This window comes from Vicugna pacos, chromosome 7 (assembly GCF_048564905.1).
Source record: "Vicugna pacos chromosome 7, VicPac4, whole genome shotgun sequence".
Lineage (NCBI taxonomy): Eukaryota > Metazoa > Chordata > Mammalia > Artiodactyla > Camelidae > Vicugna > Vicugna pacos.
Window position 1 is genome coordinate 5,003,333 of NC_132993.1, and position 15,598 is coordinate 5,018,930.

Genomic DNA, 15,598 nt, shown 5'->3' on the forward strand with positions numbered 1-15,598 from the left:
TGACACTCCAGCACATCACTGGATAGTCCTGTGACTGAATAAATTTGCTGCCAATTGAAGACTAATCCCAAAGGGTGCAGACTGTTCAGAGAGGAGAGAAGGCTTTGTCCTGGTGCCTTTTTCAATACATTCAGTAAAGACTTGGCTGAAGAGAGAAGGTCATGCTCCCTGGATTTATGAAAGATGCACAGCTGGAAAGGATGGTAAATATATTGGATGCAGAATTGAGATTCAAAAGCTCTTAGAATAATGGGCTAATTCTTACAAGATGTAGATTCTTGAGTCCAAAAAAGCAACTTTACAAGTATGCGATGGGAAGACATGTTTTGGCACAAAGTAGAAAGAGAATCGAATTTTTAACCGACAGGAAGTTCAGTACAAGTCCAAAGCAGGATGGGTGGTTGCCTTCAAGTGATACTTAGTGACTGTGGAGCCTCCGTCCAGTCCTCTATGACTTAAAGAAAATGTTCATATTTTGTCCTCTCGCTTCTATTTTGCTCTTTACAATAACACGGTGAGAGAGATGAGCTGATGGTAAAGCCATCTTAAAGATGAAGAGACTGAGGCTCAGAGAGGTTGGCACTTTTGTCCTTCCATCAATAGGTGGTGGAATAGACTCAAACTCAGGTCTTTCCATCCCAGGGTCTGCCCTGTGATGTGCTAATAAGCACATTGTTCTGAGCACTTCAGGCAAACCAGAGGTTGTGAGGGGAGAGGCCGGTGGTGCGTGGACTGGCAAGGATTAGTTTGCTGGAGCTGCCATAACAAGCTGCCAGACTGGGCAACATTGACAGTGGAAATGTGCTTTCTCACAGTTCCGGAGGCTGGAAGTCTGAGATCGAGATGTGGTTCCTTCTGAGGGCTGTGAGGCGAGGATTTTTCCAGGCTTCTCTCCTGCGGTCTTGGGCCTGTGTCTCCTCACACTGTCTTCCCTCTGTGTGTGTCTGTCTCAGTGTCCTGATTGACCCAATTCTATGACACCAGTCATGCTGGATTAAGGTCATCTGTGTGACCTGCCTCATTGTAACTTAATTACCTCCTTAAAGACCCAATCTCCAAATAAGATCACACTCTGAAGGACCAGGGGTTAGGACACCAGCAAATGAGTTGGGAGTGGGGGAGACCCACCATTCAACCCACAACAGAGGGACTTTGAGAGCTGCCTTCAGAATCTGGAGTCATGTCTTAAGGAGGAGGAGAAGGTTCTAGGTGGCAGAACCTCCAGGAGGTGACCGTGGGTCACACCCACCACGGGAAGAACCAAGGCCCGAGGAACAGTTTGACTTGCTGTCACTGTGGGGTTGTGTGGGCCCCTTGGCTGCTGGAACACCAGCTCCGCACCTGGCTCTGGCTTTCCTCCCGTGGGAACTTGCGGAGCCGGAGGGAGGCCTCCAGCGCTCCTGTCCGCACAGAAACCCAGGCTGCTTCTCGGTCCTGGCCACCCCTGCTGCCTCTGCCAAGGTTTGGGTGCAGCTCCCAGAAACTCAGGGATTCCTCCATCACCCTCAGGCCTGGCTGCAGCTGCTGGCTTCTCTACCGCTGTCCCCCAGGCCAGCTGCCCCACCAAGCCACAGCCCCTCTGAGGATAGTCATTAGCGGGTGATTGCCTCTCTTTTCCATAAGGAAGCCCAGAGCTCTGGGGTGGGATGTACTGGTCCTCCACCCTTCCTGCCTCATGCCGGAGCTGTGGCCATCCTGGGGCAGGAGCTGACATGAGCTGCTCACATCTCCCACCCTGTTGATGCCTTCAGCCCCGTCAGTCCCTATTCGGTCCTCACGCTCCCTGAGTCCTGAGGGCTGAGGCTGTGTCTAGTGTGTGAGTCAGCAGCACTTCGTCCAAGACCGCCATATAGTAGGTGCTCACTGAACATGTGGACGACCGGCAGCGGAGGGGTGGGGCGGGGCGGGGGTGGGGGAGGAGGCCCCGCTTTTCCTTCAGATGCCTCCATCAGCAGCTCCCAAACCTCAGCTTCCCTGTGCCGGACGAGCAGCCTTCTGAATTCTTAGGTTTCCCTCCAGTTGATTCACCGCTTGTGGTGGCTTCTCAGTGTCTCCCCTTCCCTCCTTTCCTGCAGCTCCTAGCCAGGTTTCTACACAGGCTTCTCACGTAAGGCCCGCCTTACATACTGATGCTGCGGGTGGCCATTCTCTGCTCAAGGAAGCTTCTCGTGGTTTGGTAGAACCCTGACTCCCCATTGGCTCCAAGAGCCACTGTGATGGGCCAGTCTGAATAATCACCTGGCCGACACCTCACAGGTACCCTCCATGGCACCTATGACGGCCCACAGGCTTAGCACCGGAAGCAAGTAATGACAGGCTATTCGTTAAGTGTTAACTCCATGCCGGACGCCGTACTGAGGTCTGCACGTACACGCCTTCATTCTGATTCTCGCACCCACCTGTGAGTCAGGAGCAGGGCTCTCTGTCTTGCAGGCGGGGAAAATGAGGCTCAGACGGGTTAAGTCACTTGTATAAGTTTATGGTCAGTCAGAGGCTGAGCCAGTGTGGGCCCAAGACTGCCTGACTCTAGAGCAGTGGTTCTCAACCCTGGGCAGTTTCACCCTCCAGCGACAAAAGACAATGTCTGGAGATAAGGAGGGGAGCCTCTGGTAGAATTTACATGAGGCTGCCCCCACAATAAAGAATTATCCAACCTGAAATGTCAACAGTGCCGGGGTTGAGAAGCCCTGTTCTAGAGTCCAAGCTCAGAGCCATCACACTGTGGAGTCTGCAGACCCCACCCAGGGCAGGGGGTTCAGGACCCGGGGGAGGACAGGATCCCAGAGGACTGGAGCAATGGACAGCGCAGTAAGGCCCCTGGCCCAGAACAGGTTGGCTCGCAGTGGCCGAGGCGAGTGCCTGGCTCTGGGAGCAAGGGCACTGGGTCAGGACAGGCCGAGGGGCTATCTGGAGGGCATTCATTACACAAGTGGATGCGGGGCACCAGCTGGCCTGGTTGCAAAGTTGCAGAAACCAGGAGTGATGCACCAAGCAGGTCCAGGCCCTGAGACCACCCCACTCCGTCTCCTCTCCCCGCTCACTCCATGGTGTCTTTCAAGGCCTCTTGGTTGTCACCACAGCAGTTTGAGCCCCAGAGACTCACTTCGTGGGGACATGGGAGAGGCTGAGCCAGCTTTGACCATGAAATCCTTGATCACAGGCAGACCTCTCAATGCCACATACTTTTGCCTGGTGGCCCAAGAAACCTACGGCCCTCTGAACATAGAAGAAGGCTTTTGCCGTTTGTTTGATCATTTCTTCTACCCTTCTTAGGCCAGTTCTCCAGACCTGTGGCCATCCAGTGGTACCAGAAAGGCAGGATGAGGTGATACGGGCAGCTGTGGCCAGGTAACCACATACTCCCAAAGGAAGTGCCTAAGGTGGCTTGGTGGGCTCACAGGGTGGCACGCAGACGTGGCAATCGTGTGCACGTGTCCCATCCTGGAGTTCCATGGATGCAGACATGTGTGTCCATCTGTGAGGCTGGGAGAAGCCCCTGAAAGGATTCAAAGTTTAACAAGGATTCACTTTTTGGCTCAAAGGTAATTCTTACACAGGAACTAACACAACTTCCTCTGACAACTGACATTGATTTTAGACACCTTAATGGCAGATTTTCTAGAATTTATATTCCCAATGTTTGAAACCATCTTCTTGAGATTTTTTGGAGTGTATTTTAAAGGATAATTGAGGGCAATTCAGCTTAAATGTGCAGGCCTCTGGGGATCTTGATTTCCTTCTTTAAAAAGCAGGTGTTTGGGGAAGGCAGAGGTGTTGTGTGTGTGTGTGTGTCTATCCCCAGCAGGCAGGCACTCCACAAAGGGTCGTCAGAGAGGCAGCTTGAGGTGAAGGGGAGAACCTAGGGACCTGGAGGTTGGGAGACCCGATCTGTAGTCCCAGACCCAGCCTGTAACAGCACAGTGACTTTTGGGCAGGTCCCCTGGCTTCTCAGCACCTCCTTTTCCTTATCATTAGAATGGGAATCCCGACGCCCACCCAATGGGGTCTCTGTCAGAGTTAGACAGGTTAATGTGTGTGAAAGTGCTTGTTCGAAGCCCCAGACACGCCTGAGATGACGTTGCTGTTATTAACCCCACGAACCAGGAGCACAGACAGTAGGTAACGTCCCCCAGCCCTCGGAAGCACGCTGGAAATCCCGAGTAGACTTGGAGTGGGCTCTCTCTACCCACACCTTTGAGATCTTGGGGTTCCTACCATGTGCCAAATACTTGGGATTTATCCACTAACAAGACAGAAAGATCCCTGCCTTTGGGAGTTTACATTCTAATGGGAGAAAGAGTGAATCACTCACATAATAAGCAAGTAGATATTATAGACTGGAGGAGAGTGTGCGGTACTGTGGGAGGAAATCCAGCAGAATGAAAGAGATAAGGAGCATGCAGGGGAGGGGGAGGTGGTGGCTTCTAATAGGGCGGACAGATAGTGCCCCATTGAGAAGGGGACATTTGATCAAAGACTTCAGGGAGGTGACAGCAGTAGCTGGAGGAAGAGCGTGCCTGGCCGAGGGAACAGCAGGCTCAGAGCTCCAAGGCTGCCAAGTGCCTGGAGTTTCTGAAGGACCACGAGGAGGCCAGAGACTGGGGCAGAGAAAGGAGTGATGGAGATGCAGGAGGTAGGACCAGAGGGAGCAGGATGTGGCAATGGGACTGGGTCCTGGGACTGGCAGGACCTGACCCTTACTCAGAATGAGATAGGGGGGCTTGGGAGAGTTTTGAGCAGAAGTGACATGATCTGACTCCCTTTCTTAAAGGAACGCTCTGGTTGCGTGTTGAGAATAAACTGTTGGGTGCCAGGTAGGAAGCAAGCTCTTCATTATTCATGGATTGGACCAGGGGGTGGCAGGGGAGAGGTGAGAAGGGGTTGGATTCTGGATCCAGAGCCACAGGACTTGCTTTCTGATTGGATGTGGGATGTGAGAAAAAAGACAGGATTCCAGGATGGTGCCAAGGTCGTGGGCCTGAGCAGCTGGAAGGAGGGTGAGGACTATGGGCAGAGAGCTGAGTCTGACGTGGAAGAGCGAGAGGTTCATCATGGGCGTGTCTAGTAAAGGTCCAGGGGGAATGGACAACTGGATACATGAGTCTAAGGACTGGGAGACAAGCCTGGGCTGGAGGAAAACTTTGGGAATTGTCAACATATAGATGGTATTTAAAACTCTGAGTTTGGGGCAGGGGGAGGGTATAGCGGCGGTAGAGCACATACTTAGCATGCACGAGGTCCTGGTTTCAATCCTCAGTACCCCCATTAAAAATAATAATAAGTTAAAAAGTTTCAAAAAGAATAGAACTCTGAGTTTGGATGATGGGTGAGATCTCCAAGGAATGATTACAGAGCAGTGTAGAGGACCAAGGACTGGCACTGAGGCACCCCACCCTGAGAGGGAGGGAGGACTGGACAGCCCAGGAGACTGAGAAGGGGCAGCCAGGAATGCAAGGGGAAAACCAGGAGAGGGAAGTGTCCTATGAGCCAAGGGAAGAGAGTATTTAAGAGAGGAGAGAGTGATCAACCTTGCTGGATGCTACAGCTGGGGAAGCAGGCTGATGCCTCAGTAGCGCCTGGAGGGCTGGGAATTCAGGGAGAACTGAGACAGCAAACCTAGACAACTCTTTAGAGAAACTTTGTTGCAACTGGGTAGTAACCAATGGGATAAGCAGGCTTTGTGAGTGTTTTTCAGAGAGAGAATGTGTCATGCTGATGGGGGTAATCCCGTGGAGAGAGGAAAGCTGCTAATTTGATGGTGCGGGAGAGAACTGCTGGAGCGATGCCCTCGAATGTGTGAGAGGGGACGGAGCTCATACGCAAGGGGATGGCCAGCTTTAGATCGGAGCGCAGAGAACACAGCTGTAGGAACTGGGGGAGAGAGTTGCTGGGAAGCAGGAGGATGTGGTGGGAATATCTGGAAGTTCTTCAGCAGCACCTGCTTTTTCAGGGAGGTGACAAGCAAGGGCATCAGTGGGAATGAGGAGAGGGGAGGAGGAGCTGGAGGTTGGAGGAGGGAGAAGATGTAGAAAACTCATGTGGGGGAGTGGGGACGGGAAGGGATGTGAGTGGTCTAGGGGAAGAGTGGGACAGGGGGCAGGATGAGGCCAGTTGAAGTCCGAGCTCCAGAAATGACAGTGAGACCAGGTTGGGGCTGTTATGTGTCTCCCTAGCCACATTCAAGTCCTGGGGTGCAGGGGAGGAGTTGGTGAAACTGGATCCAACTCTTAAGTAAGAAAGTCAAGAGTCTATTTGAGGAAGGTTAAAATGGTAAATTTTGTTATGTTTATTTTACCATGACTAAACATTTTAAAGAGTGTGTGTAAGGGGGTGTGGTTATGATGAGGGGTGCGAGTCAGAGAAACGGACCAGTGGTTCCAGTGGCGTCCAGGCTTTTGGGGGGGGGGTCAGGGAGCTGGACAGAAAGCAGATGGGGGTCTGAGAGTGTGGTGCTTAAGACTAAAGGGTGGGGCTGCTATTGCTAGAATGACAGAGTCCAAGAGGTGGCCCTGGCGTGAGTGACTGAGGGAGGGTGGAGGATGGCTGGAGGAGAGGTGGCCAAGGAACCAAGAGACCTGAGGTGTGGGAAGGACTGTCCATGAGCGTCTAGAAAAGCAGCAGGAAGAGGACAGGGATCACGCAAGGGGGAGTGACTGTGAGCCAGGAGCTAGAACGCTCCAGAAAAGAAGACGCCCTATGTAGGGCTAAGATGCAAAGCCAGGGGTCTGGAAGCAGCAGCCAGGGGCGAGGAGGGTCCCTACCCTGCCTCGAGACCAGTAGCAGGAGGGCTCTGGGGAAAGTACTGCCACTGCATGGAGGGTTTCAGGGGAGCGGTCCCTCAGCGGGGAGCCCAGCTTCTGTCACAGGAAGACAAAAGGGATATTCACAGAAATGACTGTCCAGGGAATTTTACTTATGCCAGACCACACAGAGAAGGGCCAGGGTGGTGGGAGACGGCAGCAGAAGAGGGAAGTACAGGGCTTTGCGGAGCCAACGGTGCACGCACGAGTTGAGGGGAGTCCTAGTGTTCCTTGGCGTCTGACTCAGTTGAGTTGGGGTGAACAGCATGATGGCGGCAAGGCAGGGGCCCCCAGGGCGGAGAGGCAGCAAGCTAGGAGGGGAGGGGCAGAGCTCCTGTGGGTCCTGTCGATGCAGTAGAAAGTGCACTTTCAGATCCTGTGAGCAGGACTCAGCCCTGCCTCCTAATAGAGCTGCGGACATCTGGGAGACCAGGCCGATGTGTTGTTTCCATGGCTGTTTTATCTATACATCTGACTTCCCTCTGCCATGTGGCTTAATTTCCCCAAAAAATTATTTAAGGAAATGTAGATGGATTTTTAAAATTCAGTTTTCCTCACGCAGTTGACATCCCTGACCTCAAAATGTAGTGGTTCGCAGAAATCCCTCTGACCACCTGGTCAGAGCAGTAGCTGATGCCTCAGAAGCTTCCTGGGGTGGCAGGTGGGATGTTGGCCACAGGAGGTTATCCTGGCACTGGTCAGGAGGGAGCACTGAGCTGTGGGGAAAAGAGGAGAGAATCAGAACTGCTGGGATGGGGCTCCTGTCTGCCAAGAAAGAGGGTGGCTGGGGTCTGGGAGCTTCGGGGCGTAAGCAGGGCAAGAGGGATGGCTGCAGCCAGACAGGGGTGCTGGGGGACACGGGTGAGTTTCCCTAGCCTGGTGGAGTGAGGTAGGCACTTATGCCCCCGGAAGAAGAAAGGGAGAGACTCGCTTCTACTTGGAGTCTTGACAGTCCTGAGGCCGCGGATCTCTCTTGCTTTTGCCCCTGAGTCTAGCCAGACAGGCCGGTGTTGGTCCAGGGGAAGATGGATGGGGAGCAAAGATGATTCTGTGGGACCCCTACCTGCTGCCCCGCCCCCAAGCAGAGCCATGCCCTCTGCTGAACCCGACCTAGGCTGTGGGAGCGCACTGGGGCAGGATCCCCTATAAACACCACCCCACAGACGGAACCCATCCTCACCAATGTGGCTCGTTTTGTGCACAGCACCACAAGCTGTTGGCACGGACTGCTACTAGAGAGCACCTGATTAATGGTGGCCATGAGAGGAGTGAGAGAACACCGGCTATGAATCCAAAATGGGCCTTCCCTCTGGGCCCCAGAGACCCGGATCTTCACTGCCTGAGGGGCAGGGAGGTACAGTGACTTGCCCAAGGTCACACAATGATTTTGGCATCCAATTTTTTCTTTCTTTCTTTTTCTTGCTTCTTTCTATCCATTTTGTGTCTCTTGGGTGTGTTTGCAAAACTGACACAGAAAGATGAAGTCACACAGAGACAGACAGCTCCCTTGATAGCAGCAGAGGATGTCCTGGGTGCAGAAACATTCTTGCACAAAGAGGGAGATATCCAGTGCTGCTCTGGCCTGGAAAGAGCAGTGGGGGTTCCCAGGAGGAGGGGGAGGGCTGTGCCACCATGCTGCTGGTCTGGTCTCTGCCAACGTCCTATCTGCTGGCTGGAGGACACCCCATGCTAGAGGTGGGGCTTAAGGTGCAGACTCCCCTTCACCCATCTCTGGGGACTGGGCCTGGCCCCAAGATCTAACCAGGGTTCTCTGGGGGCTTAGGACTTGAGCCAGGCAGGTAGGCTGGGTCACAGCTGCCTCTGGGCCCCCTGGCATGCCCTGGGGTTTCGTGACCAGAGGGGAAAGTGGGGACTGGGTGTAGGCATGGGCTAGAACCCGGAGTCCTCAGCCTGAAAGCTTTGGGCGGTCTCACTTCATTCTCTCTCTCTCTCTCTCTCTCTCTCTCTCTCTCTCTCTCTGTCGCTCTCTCACTCTCTGTCACTCTCGCACACACACATTCACACACTTACACACATGTGCCCCAATCCTTAATGGTAATTTCATTCCACTAAGGAAAGCGTTATTGTTGGGGATATAGGGGGAAGGGGGCAGCGGAAAGAGGTCTCTCCCTTCAATCTGGTTTCCTTTGTTCCTCCCTCCCTTCCTCCCTTTCCCCTTCTCGGCTCCCCTCCTCTCCTAGCCTCCTTCTTCCATTCTCCCTCCCTCTTCCCCCTCCTCCCCCCGCACCCCATCTGGGTCTCCGCCACGGGACCTCCACCGAAGGCGAAGGCGGGAGGGTGGGACTCCGGGTTCCGGCCCCAGCCTCGATGGCCATCTTCCCGCAGGGAAGGAGTTAAGTCTCCTCTGCATCCCTCCTCCCTCCTCCTCCTCCTCCCCCCGCCGCCTTTGAGTCCTGCAGCTAGGCCCTGGGCTGACCTTCACCGGGAGGGAGGCCGCAGTGCGCATGCCCTGGCCGGCTCCGACCCGGCTCCCGCCGCTGCCGGGTCCCCGGGCGGGCGAGGGCGAGGGAGGGCGGCCGCGGGCCGGGACGTGCCCCCAGCGCCCGGCCGCCGCCCGCTCGGGCGCGGCTGAGGGGGGCCGCCGGGCCCGTCCCGCCGGTCGCGGCGCATCTCTCCCTGCGCGGGGAGAGGCGCTTTGCCATTTGGTGCTGGTGGTGCTTCGGCGAGGGAAGGAGAGATGGGGGGACGGCAGGGGGGACTCCGGCTCCGGGCGGCCGCCCTCTGCCCGGACACGCGCACGGCCTGCCCGGAGCGCGGCCTGGGCCGGTCCGCCGGGGTTCAGGGCCCAGTCAGGCCAGGAGGAAGGCCCCCTGCCCGCTCGACTTGGGGCTTTCCCCTGGCTTCCTTCCCACCCGGCAGGAGCCGGCGGCGTGGCACTGCTGAGCGCCGTTCTGGGGCTGAGCCGTTAGGGATCCTGGCCTTTGTGAGATGTGAGTCTTGCCCAGGACTCACACTGGCGCCTCTGCTTTCTGGTCTGAAGGCTCCCTGGTGTCTGCACACCTAGGGTCGCCCCTGTAAAACCTGCATGCAAATGTGTCTGCTGGCAGGGGCCTTGTGAGAGGGATGAGGAGGTGGTCAGGTTGTGCCTGTGTGTGCAAATCCACGTAGCTCCTTGTCCCTCTGGCGTTTGCATTGGTGTATGTGCCTGGGAGACATGTATGCACTATGTATCTGTTGTCTGTGCCTGTGTAAGGTGCCTCTGGGAGAGGGGACTGCAGGGGGTGGCCCTGGGCCTGGGGTGGTCCAGGAGGGTATTATCTATGAACCTGAGTGATACTCACCTGGGGACCACACAGAACCCTTGGCCTAACCACCTCCTGCAATCTCCTCCACCACCAAGACCACTCCCCTCACAAATGCTGGGTGTTCCCACTGGGCCCTTCCACCTCCTCTGCTGTTGTCTTTTCCCAAAAGGCCTCTCCAAGAGTTGAGATCTCTGAGCTTTACATAAAACCTAGAGGTACCTGCCCTTGCTCCAGGCCCCCAGAACCTCCACAGCCTGTGGTTTAGCATGTCCATGCTAGAAGCATCCATAGGAGGGGTGCCCATGGTGACTCACACCTTCAGGTAAGTGGCAGAGTATGAGCTCTGTTCACTGGCCTACTGAGCTTTGGGCAGTTGCAAAGCATTGGTCATGGCCAGTGCCTATGTGCAGGCATAGGGGGAGAGTGGGACTTAAGACCCACCCCAGACTTCAGGGGGCTGCAGCAAACCTAACACACATGAAATGTAGGACACATGAGACATTAGTAAAGTGTCAGTTCATGGCCCAAGGTAGATGGCAATGGACATTCAAGAGAACACAAAGATCTGTGCACAGGTGTGGGACCAGGGAAGTCTTGCTGGAGGAGGAGGGACCTGAGCTCTTTAAAGAGTAATTGTGATAGGGACAGGCAGGGGAGCAGCAGAGGGATTCCAGGCAAAAGAAGAGTGGGAACAGAGGCTTAGAAATGGGAAAGAGTGAGGGGTTTGGAGGTTAGCAGACAAATTGGAGAGATCACCTCCCCAGATTACCAGCAGCCACCTTCATGGCCTGTGGCAAACACCCACCCATTCCCACCCGACCAGGGCCCAGTCTCTGCGTGCGTGGGTCCAGGGGTAAGCCCAGGTAGAGATTTGGTAGGAAGGGGATCTCTAGTTCCCCTACTAAGCTGGTGGTAGATGAGGGGCATCCTGGACCACATGCCCTCTCTAGCCTTTCAGGGGCTTGACAGTGGGCACTTAAGTGGACAGTGACAGCCAGAAGCACAAGAAGGCCCAAGGAAATCAGACTGCAGGCAAAAGACTCCCATGCCAGAACACTCCCATTCTGAAGGGTTGAGGGTCAGGACCCCCCAGTGTAATGCTGGGTCTTCAGTATCTAACTTCAAATAAAATTTCCAACAAATTCCCGCAGGCATTGCCCCACCCGCACCTGGAAACTGACAGTGCAGCCCCAGGAGGACTATAAACTTGACCCTGGGTAGTGCCGAAGCCCCGGGGCTCTTCCTCCAGAAGGAGGAGAGAGGGGTGTGGCCTCTGGTGCATGGGAGGGGCCAGGGCTCCCAGCCTGGGGAATCTCAGGATTTGCCCCTCCTGTTTCCTGTCCCTCCTTCACCCAGCCAGCTCCCTCATCACCACCCCTTCTGGGGCTCCCTCGTAGCCCCACCCCATCCCTTCTTTCTCTGAGGTCTTGAGGTATGGCCCTACCATACTCAGCGCCCCAGCTCCTCTGGGTCCCCTACCCCCACCCCCCACCCCATTCCAAAGCGGTCAGGTCCTGCTTGCCTCACTCTCCTCTCATCCGTCCACCCAGCTCCTTGCCTTCTCCCACACGTTCTCTTCCTGTTCTCATGAGCCCGATCCACCTCCCTCTTTCGGAAATACTTCCCCTATTGCCCTCACTTTCTCACATAGAGACAAAGACTCACATACCCCGAAATAGACTCGCACAGAGCTGGACGACACAGACGGTGTCCTGCCACACACGCACCCGCACGCGCGCGCACGCATTAGAGGCTCTCGTGGAGGGAGGCACACAGAGAAGGCATTTGTCTGTGCACGCACATAAACATCCACACCCACAGCCACCGAGCCGTGCCCACACAAGGGTGCAGACACACACGGCGGGTGAGACAAGGGCGCACACATCTGTGGACGCAGGGGGACACCGCCTCCCGGGGCACACCCACCACTGCCGCCCCAGTGCAGGAGAAAGGCCTCCTCCGGGCTCCGGCTCCCCCCCGGATTCCTTCCAGCGAATGTTTCCCTACTTGGCCTGCCAGGTCTCTGGGGAAAGGGCCTCAGAAATGCAGCAGGAGCCACTTGGGGGCAAAGTTGGAACTGACTGTTCCTTGCCTGGCCCTGCCGGCGAATTCCCTAACCGAGAAACTATTTGTGGCGAGAGGCCGGGTGGCCGGCGAGCCCCCCGCCGCCTCCCCTCGCGTCCCCTCCCGCGCCGCCTCCCCGCGGCCCTCGGGCGGCCTCCGGCTGCAGTGCCGCTGCCCAGCGCCCGGGAGCCGGGCTCGCCGGCGTGCCTCGCCGCTTATCTGCGCTGTTTGGCCAGAGAGGCTTGGAAAGGCAGGCTTTTCTGTCCCCGCCGAGTCAACAGGCAGACCCCGGGCCGCCGGACTATTTCTGTCTTATCAGTGCAGGAATGCGGCAGCCGCGGCGGCGGCGGCGGCGGCGGCGGCGGCGGCGGGCGGGCGGCGGCGGCGTGGGCCGTGGGCCGTCAGGGCAGCCCTGAAGGGGCCCCCTCCCCACTCCGCTCGAGTAGAAGTGTGAGAGAGCCCAGCAGGACTCAGAGGGGAGAGTTGGAGGAAAAAAAAAGGCAGAAAAGGGAAAGAAAGAGGAAGAGAGAGAGAGAGTGAGAGGAGCCGCTGAGCCCACCCCGATGGCCGCGGACGAAGTTGCCGGAGGGGCGCGCAAAGCCACGAAAAGCAAACTTTTTGAGTTTCTGGTCCATGGGGTGGTGAGTGGGGGAAAGTTAGCGGGGGAGGGTGAGCGAGCTGGCTCGGGCTGAATGGAGGGATGATCGGGAGGGGCCGAGAGGGGGCTCCCGCTCTCCCACTCCTCTAGCAGGGGCGCCACGGCCCGCGGCCCAGCCCTGGGACTGTGCCGGCGCCCTGGCACCCGAACACGTCGTCAGGCGGCTGGCCGGGGATGGGTGCCCGGGCGGGGAAGGGAGGCGTTTGCATGGGTTCTTGTCAGGGGTTGGGGGTGGGACTTGGGGATTGTACCCCGCCAAGTGGGGGTTCCCCCTTGGACCAGATGTGTTGTCTTCTTTTCCTTGTGGGCCCAGGTGTTACCCCTGTCCTGGGGGTGGGGGTGGGGGACATGGCATCGCTGGGCTGGGCTGACTGTTCATCCGCTGGGATAGTGACTCTCTGTGTCTCAGGAGCAAGGAGCAGGTGACCCTGGAGTCCCTGTGAGCGGGAAGCTCTCTGTCTGAACAACCTCTGCATCCCAGCAGGAGGGCTCTGGGGCTTCGCTGATGGCCTCTGCCTTCAGGGCCAGAGAGAGGCCCTCTCTAGGGGCAGACCCCAAGTTAAGGGGTCTGAGGATCCCTTGGCTGACTCAGCCACCAGAAGCTGATGTCCTTAATGCTGCAAAGGTGTGAAGGAAGGGCTGGAGTCAGAGACGTGAGGCCTAGAGACCAAGGGACAGGGCAGCACCATCCGGCCACAAGAAGGCCCACAGGGAGCCCAGGGGACCTGAGGGAATGGAATCAGGTTGGAAGGGCTGTGGAGGACAGTGGAATGGGAGAGGCAGGGGCTCCAGGACTTGGGCTGGGTGCTGGTGGTATAAAGGAAATAGTCAGGTTTACTATGGCCAAATTTGGTTGTGACCCCTGAGGAAGGCACGTTCTCAGTCAGGGAGGCCAGAGTCCCTAGAATCTTGGCCCTTCTTGGGGGTCACTGATCCCTGGTAGCTGGCATATTTCTCTGAGGCTTTGGAAGCTTCACTCTCAGGGCCTATTCAACAGATCAGTGAGTACCACTGGCCTTGTGAAATGGTAGAACAGCTGATGGGGAAAGGGGCTTCCCTGAGGCAGCCTGTCCTCCAGCCCCCAAGGATCTCTGGGCTAACTTCCAAGGGGTCCCCATGTCGGTCAGCCTAGTGACCAGTCCTAACCTTGCTGCTTGGGAAGTCCCTTTGAAAAGGCCCATCTAGGAAGAAGAGGGGCTATACATGTGGATTTTTTATTTGGCCAACTTAGAGCTTCAGTTCTTGGGTGGCTGTGAGCCCCACTGCCCCACTCCCAGTGCCCCATTTGTGCTGGTGGGGAATGGCCAGCTGGGGCTCTATTCTGGGCCACCACCCTGGAGGTGTGAGTGACAGGGTCAGGTGGGGCGGGGGAGGCAGACACAGGACAGGCAGGTTTCACTGTGGAGGCGATGGGCGGAGACAGCTGGCTGGCTGGGGGTTAGGGTTAGACACAGTGCAGGGCAGGAGGGAGAGTTGGCAGTTAGAAGGAATTCACCAAGCTCGGGGTCAGGGCTCCTCCTTGTTCCTGGGAGCAGCTGCACTCCTGGGGTTGAAGTGAGTCGAACTTAAATGGTAACAGGGGCACAGGGTCTGCAACCCTCACTCCCTAATCTCCTTCCTGCTCTCCTTGTCCCAGGGAGACATCCACCCAGCCTCCACTTTACAGCCCCTCTGGCCCTCCCCAGCCCCTCTTCTGGAATCTGGACAGGTGGGGTTTTAAAGTCTGTGGGATACTTCACTGGATGAATTTGACGTCATCTACCTCCCATCTGAGCACCCCGGTAGTGGTGAGGGAATCACCTACCTCATCTCCCTCTCCTGGGCCCTCTTTGAGCCCTGACTTCTGACCTCACTGGGGTGGGGTGGGAAGTGAGGCGGTCTGGAGGATGCGACCATCTCTGGTAATCCAGGAGGACAAAAAGGGAGAGATGAAATGCTCCCCTTAGTAAGAGGAAATGCTGCTGCTTTTGAGCTACCCAAGCCCTCTGAACAGCCCACCTCCAGTGGAGCTCCCCTGACACCATCACAGAATCCTGGTGAAGTCTGACCTCAGCCTCTCAGGTGGCCTCCAGCCCCACATCCAGCCTTCACCTTGGGAGCAAATTGTGGGGGTTGGCCAAGTCAGCAAAGCCCCTGCCTGCGGAGTATTGGAATCAGAGGAAGGGGGTGAGGATTGGAGCTGAGAGATCAAAAGCAGGGGCCCAGGGAGTAGAGTGGGTTGAGATGGAAAGGGTGAGTGCAAGGGCAGGACAGCCCAGGAAATGAACTGGGAAGCAGGGAATGGAAAGAGGGGCGGCAGAAGTCCCAGCAGGGAGCTCAGCCCCTAAACGAAATGAAGCAGCAGAGAGCAAAGACCCTGTCCCCTCAGGAAACAGCCGCTCAGTGCTGCCTTCACCAGGAGTTGCTGCATGACCTTGGCTAGGTTGCTTTTCTCCTTGAGCCGCGGTTGCCTCATCTGTCAAGTGGGGATGGAAGGACCCGCTCAGTCTGTCTTGCCGAAGAGCGTGTGGATGTGAACATCCTTTGAAAAGGTTGAAAGGCGCCATTAATATTCATTTTCGCGGCACCTTCCGCAAATCCGAGGCTGGCAATGCCCTGTGCAGTTGCCTGGCTTCAGTTAGCTTCCTGCAGCGAGACGCAAAGCCCCCTCCGCCAAAGCCGCGCGGTTCCGGCGCCCCTGCCCCTCCCACCCCTCGCTCACGCCGTCGGCATCAGGGTCACGGGTCGGGGGGCTCGGGGTTCGGGAGACGCAGCTCACCGCGCCTGGAGCCGGGGCCTGGTGCGACCGGCGGGCGCCTCTTTCTGCTTCA

At 56.7% G+C, this 15,598-nt stretch overlaps 1 protein-coding gene across 5 annotated transcripts in view; it reads left to right on the forward strand.

The window, feature by feature from the left end:
• The window catches only part of SMARCD3 (SWI/SNF related BAF chromatin remodeling complex subunit D3), a 31,591-nt gene that overhangs the window by 9,500 nt on the left and 6,493 nt on the right, over window positions 1-15,598 (forward strand). The window contains exon 1 of one of the 5 annotated variants that reach the window (XM_072964158.1): window positions 12,088-12,771. The exons of 2 other annotated variants lie outside the window; for them this stretch is intronic. In XM_072964158.1, the coding sequence (XP_072820259.1) occupies window positions 12,694-12,771 (78 nt within the window). In that variant the 5' untranslated portion in view covers window positions 12,088-12,693. Of the gene's footprint in view, window positions 1-12,087; window positions 12,772-13,058; window positions 15,320-15,598 lie in introns of those variants that run through there. 2 more of the 5 variants (XM_006211294.3, XM_031673755.2) reach the window with 2 other exon arrangements.